The sequence below is a fragment of the Abramis brama genome (genome assembly GCF_963993115.1).
Source record: "Abramis brama genome assembly, chromosome: 16".
NCBI classification, from domain to species: domain Eukaryota; kingdom Metazoa; phylum Chordata; class Actinopteri; order Cypriniformes; family Leuciscidae; genus Abramis; species Abramis brama.
In genome coordinates this window covers 21,693,867-21,709,617 of record NC_139978.1, presented here as the reverse complement: position 1 = coordinate 21,709,617, position 15,751 = coordinate 21,693,867, and the positions used below count along the sequence as shown (strand labels likewise).

At 42.6% G+C, this 15,751-nt stretch overlaps 1 protein-coding gene across 3 annotated transcripts in view; it reads left to right on the top strand.

Moving 5' to 3' along the window:
• Positions 1 to 15,751, top strand: part of kcnd3 (potassium voltage-gated channel, Shal-related subfamily, member 3) — a 106,100-nt gene that overhangs the window by 81,948 nt on the left and 8,401 nt on the right. For all 3 annotated transcript variants that reach the window (XM_084087454.1, XM_084087456.1, XM_084087455.1), the window contains exon 4: positions 12,804 to 12,902. In XM_084087454.1, the coding sequence (XP_083943580.1) occupies positions 12,804 to 12,902 (99 nt within the window). The remainder of the gene's footprint in view (positions 1 to 12,803; positions 12,903 to 15,751) is intronic.

Genomic DNA, 15,751 nt, shown 5'->3' with positions numbered 1-15,751 from the left:
GCCACGCCGATATTGATCCTCGTTTTAGTTCTCCTTTTATCCCAAAGTCTGCTTGCCATGGTCCATAATGTTTGAACGAAACAACAACAGCGTGCCGCTAAACATTACGTAGTTGTCCACATCTGTCGCCATGGTTACAATGGCAGTGCAAGCAGAAACCAGGATAACCCGGATATTAAGTCATTGACAGGCGACAAGTTACAAGGGACGGGCACTATTTAAAATTGTGAATTTCCAACGCATTCTCATCCCAAGGCGTCATATACTGACACTTTTGAAATTTAGTCTACATTCGACGCACATGGCACCCTTTAGCGTCAATATGTGACGCAGATTATGGGTAGGTTTAGGTCTGGGGTAGGGTTAGGGTTAGACCGCTAGGAGGCGCCTTCTGGCCCATATTTATCTGCGTCTCATATTGACGCTAAAGGGTGCCATGTGCGTCGAATGTAGACGAAATTTCAAAAGCGTCAGTATATGACGCCTTGGGATGAGAACGGGCTGGAATTTCTCTGAATTTACAAAATCTTGGAAACATTTAGGATAATGTAAGTACATGATTGAAAAAAATATATAACACTGTGCAAGTGGTTTTTGGATATTTTGATACAAAATTCTTAAATATTGTACCTTTAAGCTTTGATTGACACGTAATTCCTCATGCTCCGTTTATGCATGGACAAATCATAGGAGAAGTACAACTTCTCTAAGTTATCATAAAACAGACACAAAAAATATTATTTTAAAAAAAGGATCCAAAGGCATATTTGGACCCAACAACCTAGCAACTGCGAAACAACAGTCTACAAAATACTGTACACCCCTTAGCAACCACATAACGACCCTCTCACAACAATCTAGCATTGTATAATAGTGCAGGTATGACGTCACTTTGTAGGCCAACCGGCAGTTAGCATCACACTGGAACCGGAAGTGCTTCCCTCGACAAAAACCCAATAGGATTTTCTCATAGGCTTTTGGATTATCTCTAAAAAAAAATCTCTGTGATCAACAAAAGTTTATGATCCTTGCACGTTTTGTCCATCAAGATAATCATCACAGATGATCACAAGTGTTATGAATTTTGAAGACTAAATGCAGTCAGTCGCCAGAAGTAAAAAGCTAAAGGTAGGCTATAAACGGACTACATTACGGTCCCACGAATTCAACGTCACCATAACTAAGCTTCCGACAACTCTTTCAGTTTTTATTTAAAAACATTTTCCCAGAACGTTTGAGTTAGAGCAATATATAAGACCACAATTATAAGCATAACGAGGCTGTAAAAGCAGACTGAGTTTACCAGTTCAGCGTGATGACGTTTAATCTCCTCAACAGCCTAGTCCCATTTAGCCACTTGTTACCAACCGCCTTTTTCAAGACACGTAACAGCTTAAAAAAATCTGGGGTATTATTGATGTATTTTATATTGTACAATAAATTGTGAAAGTGTCTTGAGCTCGTGTTCACCAAAGACCTTATTTCACCCACTTAATCAAAACCCCATTCAAAAAACCCATTGACTTCGGAACGATGGAACAGGAAGTGCTAAAATGCTAACTCGTTTCTGCGTTTTGGCCTACAAAGTGATGTCATACCTGCACCACTCTTTTGAATTGTATTCACATCACTGACAAATAACTCTTACATATAATGCAACAACTCTGACATATAATGCTCTTTGTTGTGAACTACAGCAAACACTGAAAGTGAAGAGATCTTGTTTAATTGACATAGATAATCCACTTTAAGCTCCCTGAGCTTCCACTTCTGTGAACGATCTTGTTTCACAGCTGTAGAAATTACTGTAAAGCAAAAGGATGTAGGTATGTACGTCACTGAAGTGACTCACAGATTAACAGATTTGTTCAGGTTCTGCAGTTCTGTATATTGTAGATCCAGGTATCATTCTCTACCTCACCCAGACAATGTAGGTTCATTTTAAAATAAAACTAAACAGATGTAGCCTGTTTTCGCAGGCACTGTGAAATTACATTTTTACAGCTCATCATCTGGTCTTGTTTATAAAAAGCAATGGTTCTCAACCAGAGGGCTAGTAGGCTTTAGCAAACTTCCAATGGGACCTTAAGATTACTTAAAATCATTAAAAATAGCTTTCAATAAAAAATAAAAATCAAGATATTTATTATTTAATTCACTCCCTAAATTAAATTAATTATATAAATGCCCATGGAGTTATACAGTTGTATTAATTTTCATGACTTGTACAGGTCTCGAAATCACACTTTTAAAATTAGGCCTCATATGCAGAACGCTGTGGGAACTCTATTTCTTAAAAAATAGATTCCTAATTTTAAAAGTGTGATTTCGAGACCTGTACAATTCATGAAAATGAATACAACTGTATAACTCCATGGGCATTTATATAATTAATTTACAAGTCAAGCTCTAAAATATTATACTGGGTAGAAATTGTGAATTAAAACTATTTTCAAATATCCTTACCCTTAATCCCTATCTATCCCTATAGTAATGTTCATACTTGCCACTGATTAAAAAGAATGACCTTGAAGAGCATTTAAATCAAGTTTTCAATGTTGTTTATATGTCTATGTGGTGTTTTTAATATGCTTTAAGACAAACCACGTGCAAATTCATGTCAAAATTCAAAATGAAAATTCAAAATGAAATCGCTGGTGTTTCTTACATCACAAACTACCTTGTAATCAATCCCGTCACGAGGAGGCGGACTTTAGCATATCATTAACTATGCTGCGATGCAGTTCTCTTACGAGAGTCCTCTCGTACTGCGTTTTTGTAAAAACGCTACGGGAAAAGTCTCTTTTCACGAAATACTGAAGCAAAAAATTATCCTCAATTTTCCATATATGTAAAGCGCGTTGCAGCAGTACACAGCTATGGCGAGACAGCTTGCTCGCTCATTGGCTGTTCTGCGGCAACTGCATAAGCCTATCGAGCGAGGCCTGAAGTGACGTCAGGCCAATGAGGGCGCTTCGCGCCCTCCTTGCCACTTCCCACCGAGACGGGTGTGGCTAACCTCTATAAAAGGAGCTCGAAAAGGCTGATTCACTTGATTTTCATCTCTTCAGCGAAGCTCACGCATCACTGGATCACGAGGAAGCACGCGTCGTCTGATGCAAGCACTTCAGCGGGACGAGCCCTCGAAGCCGCTGGCCAACGCCGCCTTCTACCGCCGTACCTGCTGCGCTTTCCGACGCCATATCCTTTCCATTCTTTGTTCTTGTGTGTGTGTGTGTGTGTGTGTGTGTGTTCGCTTTGCAACACTCACCCCTAAAAGAGCTGCGTCTTTTTCAAGATGCCTTCTCATGCAGCGCTCGCGCTCGCTGACGGCGAAACGCCTTCACTCCGAGCCAATTGCCTACGGTGACTCTGAGGACTCGCCGGGCATCCTTTCCGAGGCTGCCCTTCCTGGAAGCGGATGGCGGGATTAGTTTTTCTTTACGTTACAAGAAAAGCTACCCTGCCTCTGCACGCGTCATTCACCGGCGAAGGAGAAAAGAGTGTTCTTAGTCCCGCCGTTGGTCGGTCTGACCTCTTTTCTCTCACATTTCTCAGTTCCCTGTTCGGCGACTGGAAATATTATTGCAGCAAGTGAGTCTGTTATAACACGCTTTCAAAAGCCTGTATTCCCCTGTGGCTCAGTGGTGGAGTTATAGGTTTTCCGCATGGAAGATCGGAGTTCGAATCCCGGTCTAGCGGCATATATATTTATGCCGCCAATGCTTTGCTCTGTCAGTCCCCTGAAGGCGACTGCAGAGATGCATTTTGCAGCCAGCGAGCGCGTAGCACCCGCTTGCCTGCAACCGAACACCGTTTCTACGGTTCCCGTGCGTCACTGGCGAAAGGAGAATGGAGTGTTTTCAGCCCCGCTGAAACTGGGCGATATCCACTCTTCTCACATTCTGGCATTTTTCAGGCGTCTGAAAATGTTAGTATTGCATGTTGTGCTTACGTATGCCTGCAAGCAAACGCCAGTATGGATAATACTCGCGCTGACTCTATGTCTATGTATCTTCACTGTGGTCCAGTGGTAGATTCTTAGGCTTTCGTGCGGGGGATCCGAGTTCGAATCCCGGGTCTGCCGGCAGAAAATATTTATGCCGCCGAATGCAAATCACTCTGTTTGTTCCCCGAGAGGCAACTGCAGACGTGTTTTTTGCAGCCCACGAGCACGTGGTACATGGCCGGACTTCTACCGAAGTCCCGGCCACGGCCGATGATGCTATATGTGTAGAGAAGATGCCCACTGCCTAGTGCCCATACCTACACACTAGCACAGCCCTTCACACAGGGCCCGCGCTCATATATTCGACTCGGGTCGATCACGCACACAACATAGTGAACGTGCCCACTGCCTAGTGCCCACAAACACAATGTTCTGCATGCCTTGTGGTTTCTGTAAAGACGAAACCTGTGTGCATTCACTCTGCTCAGGCAGACAGTGCACTCATTGCAGTAACTGTGCCCGCTCTCCCGCGCCCACACTTACTCACGGCCATTATATGTCCTACGGGACTCGCCCAGCCCTCCTTTGCTCGGTTAAACACCGCAGCGGGGTCGAGCGCAGGCATTCTGTCCGCTGTGATCAGCGCGCTTCCCCCTCGGTAGAACGCGCTTCATAAAAGAATTTAAATAAATAAAAAACCCCGGCCGCGGCCGATGGTGCTTCAAGTGTAGAGCAGATGCCCACTGCCCAGTGCCCATGCCTGCACACAAGCACAGCCCTACACTCAGGGCTCGCGCACATAAAATCGACTCAGGTCGATTGCGCTTCCAACATAGTAAAAGTGCCCACTTCCCAGTGCCCACGAACACTATGTCTCACAGATCACAGGCTCTCTGTAAAAACGGGACCTGTGCGCGCTCACTCTGCTCAGGCAGGCAGCGCGTCCAAAGCAGTGAATGTGCCCGTTTCCCGCCCACATTTACTCGCAGACAGCATGAGTCCCACGAGACTTTCTCAGCCCTCCCTCACTCAGTTAAGCACTGTAATAGGGTCGAGGATGAGCGTTCTGCCCGCTGTAATAAGCGCGCTCCCCGCCTCGAATGTCACAGGCGTAACGCCTATGTTATTGCGCCCCGAAGCACCTCTGTTGCACGGCGAACAGAGCGCGCTTCGCATCCAACCCTTAGACAGCCATGCAGAGGCATGGGCAGCGCTTCCAGGGGTTTCGGACTGGGTGCTAGACATTATAAACCGAGGCTTCTCGCTATAGTTTTGTCGACGCACTCCCCGCTTCACAGCGCGCGTCGAAACTACGGTGACTTTAGAAGTAGCACACCTACTTCGCGCCGAAATATCAAAACTGATGAGCAAAGGGGCGATAGAGCATGTATCCCAAGCTCAAAGCGAAGGGGGGCTATACAGCAGATACTTTCTGGTCCCCAAAAAGGACGGTGGTATCAGACCCATACTGGATCTAAGACGGCTGAACAGAGCATTAGTGAAACGCAGTTTCAAAATGCTCACGACCAGGAAAATCCTCGCGCATATTCGCCGAGGAGACTGGTTTATGTCGATAGATCTGAAGGACGTGTATTTTCAAATACAGATAGCGTCACATCACAGGCGATACTTGAGATTCGCCTTCGAGGGTCAGACATACCAGTATACAGTCCTGCCGTTCGGCTTGTCCCTGGCACCTCGTACATTTACGAAGTGCATGGACGCAGCGCTCGCCCCTCTCAGACTCAGAGGCATGCGAGTGCTTAACTATTTGGACGACTGGCTGATCCTAGCTCAATCACGATCACAGCTCGTGGAGCACAGAACCATTTTACTCGATCACCTCGAGAATCTTGGTATCACGGTCAATTGGACAAAGAGTTCGCTGAACCCCAGTCAAGCGATTTCGTTTCTGGGTACCATTCTGGACTCACAGTCTATGACAGCGCGGCTGTCGCCACAGCGCGTGCTGCACATTCAGCGCGCGGCGAGATCCTTCCGCTGCGGCGCGACTACCCCGCTCAGGAAGTTTCAAAGGATGCTGGGTCTCATGGCCTCAGCATCGCCAGTTCTTCAGCTGGGCTTGCTCCGCATGCGCCCTCTGCAGTTCTGGTTGAGAGCGCGAGTGTCCGGCCGGTTACGTCTCAAGGTCAATCAGAGCTGTGTGGCAGCCCTGATACCTTGGATGGCGGACGACTGGTACCGATCAGGTGTAAGCCTGGGGACTTCCTCGGGAGTGAGGATGGTGTCGACAGACGCATCCACCTCGGGATGGGGAGCGCTGCTCGAGGGCAGACCGTTCTTCGGCCTGTGGTCAGAACGAGAAAAGCTCCAACATATCAACTGCCTGGAAATGCTGGCAGTGCACAACGCGCTGACGCGTTTTTGTCCCCAAATCAAGGACCAACACGTTGTAGTCCGTTCGGACAACACGGCCGTGGTGTCCTACATAAATCGCCAGGGCGGTCTCAGATCCAGCTGTACAGGCTGGCGAAACGCCTCCTAACATGGGCTCAGCACAATTTGCGCTCGCTGAGAGCAGTGCATGTGCCTGGGCTCCAGAATTTGGGCCCAGACAGACTGTCCAGGAACAACATTCCCCTGGGCGAATGGTCTCTACACCGACAAACAGTCCGGCTGTTGTGGGAGAGATTCGGCAGAGCGGAGGTGGACCTATTTGCGTCCCGCGAAAACGCTCATTGCCCCGTGTTCTTTTCCAAGAACGACAGCGCGCTGTCCCGGATGTGGCCGCGCTGCCCGCTATACGCTTTCCCCCCGTCTCCCTCCTGCCTCAGGTGTTAGAGCGGGTCAGGGAAACAAAATGCTCAGTACTGCTTGTAGCACTGTTCTGGAAGAACCAAGCATGGTTTCCAGTCCTGATGCAGTTAGCAGACATCGCTCCATGGCCAGTGCCATTGAGGAAAGATCTCCTCTCGCAGGCCGGGGGCTCGATTTGGCACCCACACCCGGAGTTGTGGTCCCTTCATGTGTGGGCGCTCAACGGATATCCGTTGATCTCGCAGAGGGAGTGATGAATACCATCACTCAGGCTAGAGCACCGTCGACTAGGCGGTTTTATGCCTCGAAGTGGTCGGTTTTCTCCGGCTGGTGTACAGCTCGGGGCCTATCACCCCTCGATTGTGAGGTGACGGAGGTTCTCTCCTTCCTACAGGAGCTGTTGGATAAGGGCAGATCCCCTTCCACGCTCAAAGTTTATGTGGCGGCTATTGCAGCGTTCTCTGGAACAACGCTAGGTCAGTCACTAGGAAGGAACGATTTAGTCATCCGCTTCCTCAGGGGAGCTAGGAGGCTGAATCCTCCCAGACCTCCTTCAGTCCCTATGTGGGACCTTTCTACGGTTTTGGCGGCCATGAAAGGTGCCCCTTTCGAGCCTATCCAATCTATTAGCCTCAAACATTTGTCTTTTAAAACAGTGTTTTTGATGGCTCTCGCTTCGGTGAAGCGCATAGGCGACCTGCACACGCTCTCCGTGAGCCCAGCGTGCTTAGAGTTTGGACCTAATGACTCTAAAGTCATACTCAAACCTAGGCATGGTTATGTGCCAAAATCCCTCAACACGCCGTTTCGGGCTCAGGTTATCTCCCTGTCTGCCTTGCCGGGATCAAGTGAGGAAGGGGGCTCAAGTTTTCTTTGCCCCATTAGGGCTTTAAGAGCTTACGTGTCCCGCTCTGCTGTCTTCAGACAGACTGAGCAGCTCTTTGTCTCGTTCAGTGGACGTTCCAAGGGAATGGCTGTTTCGAAACAGAGCCTATCCAAATGGATAGTTGACGCCATAGCGCGGGCTTACACTGTCAAGGGCCTCCAGTGCCCGTTGGGCGTTAGAGCGCACTCCACGAGAGGCGTCGCCTCTTCGTGGGCTTGGTCTAGCGGGATTTCCTTACAGGACATATGTATGGCGGCAGGCTGGGCCTCGCCGTCTACGTTTATTAGGTTTTACAACCTAGAGGTTCCCGCCTTGCAGGCTAAGCTACTATCGGTGTAGTCGAATCAGCTGTCTAACTAGAACACTGAAATCGCATGCGCAGCGCGCTACCGACTGTTTTATGGGCAGAATTGTGTAAGACCCACATTTCCCACATTAGTTCAGATTCCCCACCCTGTCTATGTGATGTCATATTCGCGTCTGCGGACGCGGCCATATAAGGACGGAGGGATTCCCCTTTTGTCTCTAGACTCTCTCTGTGAGGTCATGTTTTGCGTCTGCGGACGCTACAATATAGGGAATTAAGGCCCCCCCCCCTTATTCCCAGACTCTCTGTGAGTCTATCTGGTGATTATGCACTGTATACCTGGGTTAGCTTCCAGTGATCGGTGTTTTATCCCAGCACGCACGGCGTTTTACAAGGGGTTCCCGTAGCGTTTTTACAAAAACGCAGTACGAGAGGACTCTCGTAAGAGAACGTACTCGGTTACTAACGTAACCTCGGTTCTCTCTAGAAGAGGGAACGAGTACTGCGTTCTCTGCCGTGCGTACGGTTCACTCTGGTTCGCTTCGGCGATGAAAATCAAGTGAATCAGCCTTTTCGAGCTCCTTTTATAGAGGTTAGCCACACCCGTCTCGGCGGGAAGTGGCAAGGAGGGCGCGAAGCGCCCTCATTGGCCTGACGTCACTTCAGGCCTCGCTCGATAGGCTTATGCAGTTGCCGCAGAACAGCCAATGAGCGAGCAAGCTGTCTCGCCATAGCTGTGTACTGCTGCAACGCGCTTTACATATATGGAAAATTGAGGATAATTTTTTGCTTCAGTATTTCGTGAAAAGAGACTTTTCCTGTAGCGTTTTTACAAAAACGCAGTATTCGTTCCCTCTTCTAGAGAGAACCGAGGTTACGTTAGTAACCGAGTACGTTTTCCCAGTATATGAAAAATCAGGTACATTACTACATTTAGCAATATAGCAGGTGAATTAAATATATGATGTATATTACAATGTTATGGTGCACTATTTGCCTTTGAGTTGTTCAAAGCGTTTCTATAAGGATACTGATTTGAGCAGCATGTCTGACTCTGAGATGACGAAAGGGAACATGGTTTGTGTAACTTTAGCAACATATTATTAGCTGTCACTAATAACAGTCACGCAAAATGCTAATCATATTAATTTCTGTTATGTGTCCGACATTGTAAAGAGCGATACTATTGTGCAGGATTTACTACAGTTGAGTGAGTGAATCTCTGAGCTGGTGTGAGTGAGTGGAGGCAGGGCTAATTTGCATATTCATGGTTGGATCATTGAACTTACAGAAGCTAGTGTTCGGTCATCAGATATTGGGTCTCAAAGTCAAAAAAAGTTGAACGTTGTACAGTTGAAAGGTTGCACGTCCGCCTTTACTGCTAATATACACCCTAAAGGGGTGGATGGTACAAATGTATATTATTTATACTATATTATTAAATACTTTTTCTATACTGAATGGATTTGTCCAAACTATATTAAAATAAAATCCAGGTTCTTATAAAGTTCATTCATAAATAAATAAATCAAGTTGATCTTGAGGATCTTGCAAGCTGTACAAAAAAATGTACATGTCTGTTTAAGGTACAGTAAATGTACAGTTCAACAAATTCTGCCTTCTCACTCACTGCACTGCTGCTTATCGTTTCAGAGAACAATTCAAATGAAGACAGCGCCTCTCAGCAGCACCTCTGCTCTGCGCACCGGTCTTTGGTGGTTTGCGCTAGAGCGAATGCTTCAAGCATAAACAACTTGTGCATGTCGCAATCTAGACAGCATCCCGTAACGATTTTATTTATATGGGGAATTAAATACTTTGATTGGTTGAATGAAAACATGACATGCAATACTTCTATTATATCCAATATAGCTAGAGTATATAACTGTGATCACTAATATTATTCAGTAGTGACTTTGGTCGGGACATGTCCCTATATTCTCCATTCCCAAATGATCTCAGCCCTCACATGATCAAACCATCCATCCAATCTGTGGAGTATGATTTTGAAATCTCCTCTTTGACCGTGGCATCTATGTGTTTCAATCATGCAGGTCACACTTTTCCACTCCAGGAATCTGATCTTGTGGGACTAGTTGATCACAAACTTCAATGAAGTCTCAGTTGATTCTGCTACAGGGTAGAGATGAAGGCATACCACCCAGGGTCGCTTTCCTTGTGAAAAAGTGCACTTAATTATATTGAATGTAAGCAGTTTGCAGATAATATAATATTAATGAAATGAAAGGTCATTATTTTAGTTTACCATAAATGATCGCCAGTACATTTGGCAGTACACTTTAACCATATTTCAAAGACAATAGAGGTAATAATTCTGAAATTACATATAGGCCTGGTTTTACAGACAGGGCTTAGATTAATCCAGGATTAGACCTTAGTTTAATTGGGGCATTTAAGAAGTTTTTTTTTATATAAATGTGCATTAGAAAAAAACATTACTGGTGTGCATCTTGAGACAAAACAATGGCATTGACATTTTTTAGCTCAAACATTTTAGTCAGCTTAAGCCTTGTCTGTGAAACCAGGGGATAAATATTTAATTAAATTCTACTTAAGTGGGGAAAAACGTTCAGCTAATTGCATGCATTTAATAAAATCCGAACTGTAATGCATTTTTTTATTAAATTGCAATTAACATGCACTTACGTGTTCAAAAACATTACATTCAGTTTGCACTCAATTATATTATTTTAAAGTATAATATTTCCATAATACTTTCTTTTTAAAAAATGTAAAGTGTACTTATTTTTCACAAGGGAAGGCCACAATCTACCCAGACCGAGGTCTTATCCACCCAGTCATAGCTACCAGAATAACAATAGCTTGGAAATAAAACAAAACTGAATTTTATTGCACATTATCATATTTCTGTTGAACACATAGTGTGAAAAATGTATTATTATTTCAAAATGAACACTTATGAGTAGTGAATTGAAATGGGTCACAGACCACAAATTTGCCCCATAAAGGACTTTGCATCATAATATTCAGGATGAAATTATAGATCAGGCACATGACAGAGGTCTTCTGGCTTTGACACAACCATAAAGTGTGTCACAGTGGGCTTTTTAAAACTGTATGTGTATAACTGAAATGTAATCTGTGAATCTGCTTTGTTCAGTGTATCTGATCTCAGCACAGTGCAGTAAGCGTCGGCCGAGTCCTGAACAATTGTTCTCAGCAGCAATATTCTGTGTCACATTGATAAAGAACCCCGTCATTACTGCGGCCTTTCCCAATCTCCCATTCTGCAGGGTTGTTTCTCTTTTTTGTTCCACGAGAGCCGAAAATTGTTGCAACATTTGTTGGAAACACAAACGGTCTCAGAGGCCCAAACTGATTCCATTATGTGATGGCAATCTCCTGTGAAAAGAGCAGAGTTAGCACTCCACTCACCCACAGGGACTTGAGTGTGTGTGTGTGTGTGTGTGAGATGGTTTTAATGATGGTGTATGTTCTTTCTATCTGTGTTCAAGTGTGTGTGAGAAATTAATGAACATCAGAATACCGGTTTGATCTCTGCGAGGTCTCTGATGCAACTGAGACACAATTTGTTCCTCTTCAATAATTTAAAAACACACACGCACATACAAACACTCATTTAGGGGTATACCGGTAATGATGATAATAGTGATATTTTAAAAATTAAATATCATTATCGTGTTAACCCTTACGCTGTGTTGAAATCACAGTAACACCTTTGGTGTTCCCGGTCAAAAATGGCCGGCCTTTTCAACTTTTTTTTTTTTACATTTGGAAAGGTTTTCTATTTATTTTTAGAACTTATTGGTCGTAGGCCTCATTGATCTGAGCTTATGCACCTATCCTATAATATATTGCATTAAGACAATTTTATTTTTTTATTTTTTTTTATTTTAAGAATGTTTAGATATTTTTACAATTATTCTAGCCTGTTGAATGTTAAAATGGCAACAACAAAAACATGAAGGAGGGACACAAGCCATTCATACCTAAATAAAACAGACTAAATAGTCCAAGTTAAAAAGAGTATAAGTAATCTAGCAACACTCAAGAAACCAAATTACACTAGCAACTGCAAATCAGTGCACTAAAAACCACTCAGAACACATTAATGACCACATAGCAAAACCCTGGCGACCACCCACCACGATGCCCTAACACGTTCAAGAAAATATAAAAATCTAGTGTATCCATGTTTATTAATGCATTGCAAATGTAAACTCTTTTTATCATGTCAATAAAGCTTATTAAATCTTAAGGGAACTGAAATATGAGAGAGCATCAGTTTTCTATGAGATGATGTAAGAATGAGAGCACAAATCAGATCATTTGATGCCTCTGGATTTGAGAAGATTAAAATACTCTCATTCAATGTAAATATTAAAATTTGATGTTCCACAGAAGATTCGACTGCTGGTTTCCACCCATCATCCATGCTGTGCCTATAAAAACGACATAGACTGAGGGAATGTGAACCGCTGCTCTATCATTTACCGTTACACAGCTGTGCTAACCGTAATTCAGCATTACACAAGACGTTTACTGTAATTAACCATTACACAGCTGCGTTTCTCTAAATTATCATTCTTCTATTCTTTGTAGTGTGTGCAAGCAACTGCTTTCTTATTCCCTGATCTGTGCACATTTTCACTGCGTAGCTGTCAGGGTCGTTCGGATTAGTTCGGTACTTTTTGTAGGCGCTTGCATTTTTCATCATCTCATGACGGACAGCAATCTATGTGAAAATCCATTTTGTTTCTTAAAGCACTTTGATCTGAATTGCTCTTTCAACAGGGATCAGATTGAGACTCAGACCTTTGTGATGGAAAAGCACTGGTAGACTGAGTTGTAACTTCCTCTGTGTGTGTATGTGTTAACAGAAAGCCCGACTGGCCCGAATGAGAATTTCCAAGGCTGGCAGCTCCACAGCCTTCCTGCATAGCAAACGAAATGGACTCAACCAATCACTGGAGCTAACGGTAAGAAACACACACACACTTACACTTTCACAAATACAAAAACACACACATCCAAGATCATTTTTTCCATATTTCGTTTTGCTCCCTTGTCATTTGTCATACATTATACATGGTTTTCAACAAGATCTATATCAGGCAGTGCTCCAGTACTGAGGTAAACGTGTCAGGTTGTTTTGCTTTAAAAGTGTTTATTAGAGATGCACATGTGGTGATCCAATCTTCAGCACTTAAGAGCGATTATGAGATTTTCATGTTTGCATATTTGCACAAACATCAGCTCAATTAACTCAATAACATCCGATTTATCAGGACAGAGTGACGAACTGATGTGAAAATGTCTTAATGTGTTGCTAAACAGCCTCATTGAGGAGATAGCGTGTTTTTGCGTTTCATGTGGATGCAAAAAAAAAATAATAAGCGAAGGAGGAAAAACTCAGTTTATAGAAATGCCCGTGTACGTGTGGACTAGGCCTTAGACTAGTTTTACAAGTTAGTCATCTATTTTTTTTCTACCTACTGGTCATCATTTTTTTGCCAATCACATAAAAAGGTAGATTCGGCCTCATTTGAATCCGAAAAGTGAGACTGATTAATTTTAATGAACTGCTTGTTGGTCAGACTAGTTCTAAAGACACAGTCTATGTTTATGCAACTGGCCCCTGGTCTTTATTACTGCAGTTGTTTGATGCTAAAATGTCTTCCTGGAAAAAGAAACCGTCGATTCTCTGAATGCATTTGAGGAATGAGGAACACGCTGATGTGAAAGTGAACAGCGAGTACAGACAGAGACAGATTGCAGGCAACTCCACAGCTAACCAGTTTTACAGAACATCCTCAGAGAGGTCCAGTGAGTGAAGCAGACAGGAACCTGACAATATTAAGCCTTATGTTCTGTTCTCAGACCTCAAGGCTGTTAACAGTGTGGAAAATATATACAAAAACATATATATATATATATATATATATATATTGATTTGTTCATTGCAAACAGTTGAAAGTCTGTAAATTTTGCCAATAATCATGATTTGCATTGGGTGTTGAATACTTTTGATTGCAACTGTAGGCTAGATGGGGGACTCGAGTCACATGACTTGACTCGAGTCGCAAATTTAAGGACTTGAGACTTGCTTGACTAAATTAAGAAAATGACTTGACTTTGACTTGAGATCCAATGACTCGAGAATGACTTTATATAAATCATCAATTGATGAACAAAATGAAAGCAACGGAACCACTGATGCCAGTCATCAGATTCTGCGCAATTGCGTGACGCTGCACAAGCCCAGACAAAACATCCAGCACGGTGATCGCGCTAAATACAAAAACATCCCCCAGCATCGTTTCTTTTTGGATATAAACACCATATTAATATTACCATATTAATGAACATGTTCATAAAATAAGATTTGCTGTAATAACTGGTAAGTGATATCGGACATGACCATCACAACCTCGAGCTTCATTCACCACCTCTAAAAGTAGCCTATATCTAGAGAGAATAGTGGTCAAAATAGCATGCCTCTTTATACAAAATTATGTTTTCAAATGTAGCTTAAGGCTGTCAATAGATTCAAATGATAATTAATGATGGCATATGTTTTGTATAACGTCCATAAATTCACAGACATTTGCCACAGTTTCTTTCAAATCATAGGCTAGTGCTTTAATGCCAAATATGTCGCTCTTTCCAATGACGAAAAACAACATACAAAACTGTTAATGATGTTTTGTCGTGTTTTATGTTTCTCTTGAAGCAGGGTCAGACGTTATCAGCGGGATGGGTGGCAAATTGCCAACAGAATTAATACAATGCACCCAAAATTCAAGATGTGGTGGAAAAGATGGCCCGTTATTTTTATATTTATAACATATGATATTAAACAATATTTCCAGAATATTGCCGCGATTGCAAATGTGATAATGATTTTATACAACAGTTCAGTAGTTAGGCTAAGAGTTAGGCTAAGAGTTATGCGTATCTGAACGAATCCGGGGCTTTGTGATTCAGTGACCAAGTTGCTTAGTTCCAGAATGAATCTGCCGTTTTGAACGAATCAGTTGAATGAATGGTTCTATGACTCGTTCATTAAGACAGTGATTTGGCCCCACCTACTGGCAGTTTTAATTTCATAATTAAAAAATATAATTTATTATTTTTTAGCATCTAATTTTTTTCTATATTAAAATGATTATATTTAAATCATTAATCTCATAACATTATTTATGCTGTTGTAATTGCAGTGTAAATGGTTAGAAAAAAAATGGTTATCAATTTAAGGGGTCAAATATTGGCCCTTAATGGGGAAAGTTGCCGGTGATATTCCATAAATTATTATTATTATTTTTTTTAATTTAATTTTTTTTTTATATATATATATATATATATATATAGGGGCAGTTAAACATATGACATTTACTATAAAACCAATATAATTAATGCATCACACTTGTGAATTTACCTTCAAATGTTTTATCTTCAACATTTTTCGTATAATTGTTATTATAATTATAATAATTCCAAATTTTGATAATCATAAATACATGCTATAATAAATTATATTAATATTATTAATATTACGATATAAATGTATAAGAAAGGTAATCATTTCTGAGGGAAAAATTAATAAGGTTAAGACCAATATAAACTCTACTTTTTTCTGTTTGGTATTGTAACTTGACTTGACCCTTAGCAGGACTCGACTTGACTTGCTTGAAGTGAACCACTGACTTGACTTGACTTGATTTGTGTGTACTGCGACTTAGACTTGCATGAGAAATGATAGTAGGGACTTGAGACTTACTTGTGACTTGAACGTGTGACTTACTCGCACCTCTGATATACACACACT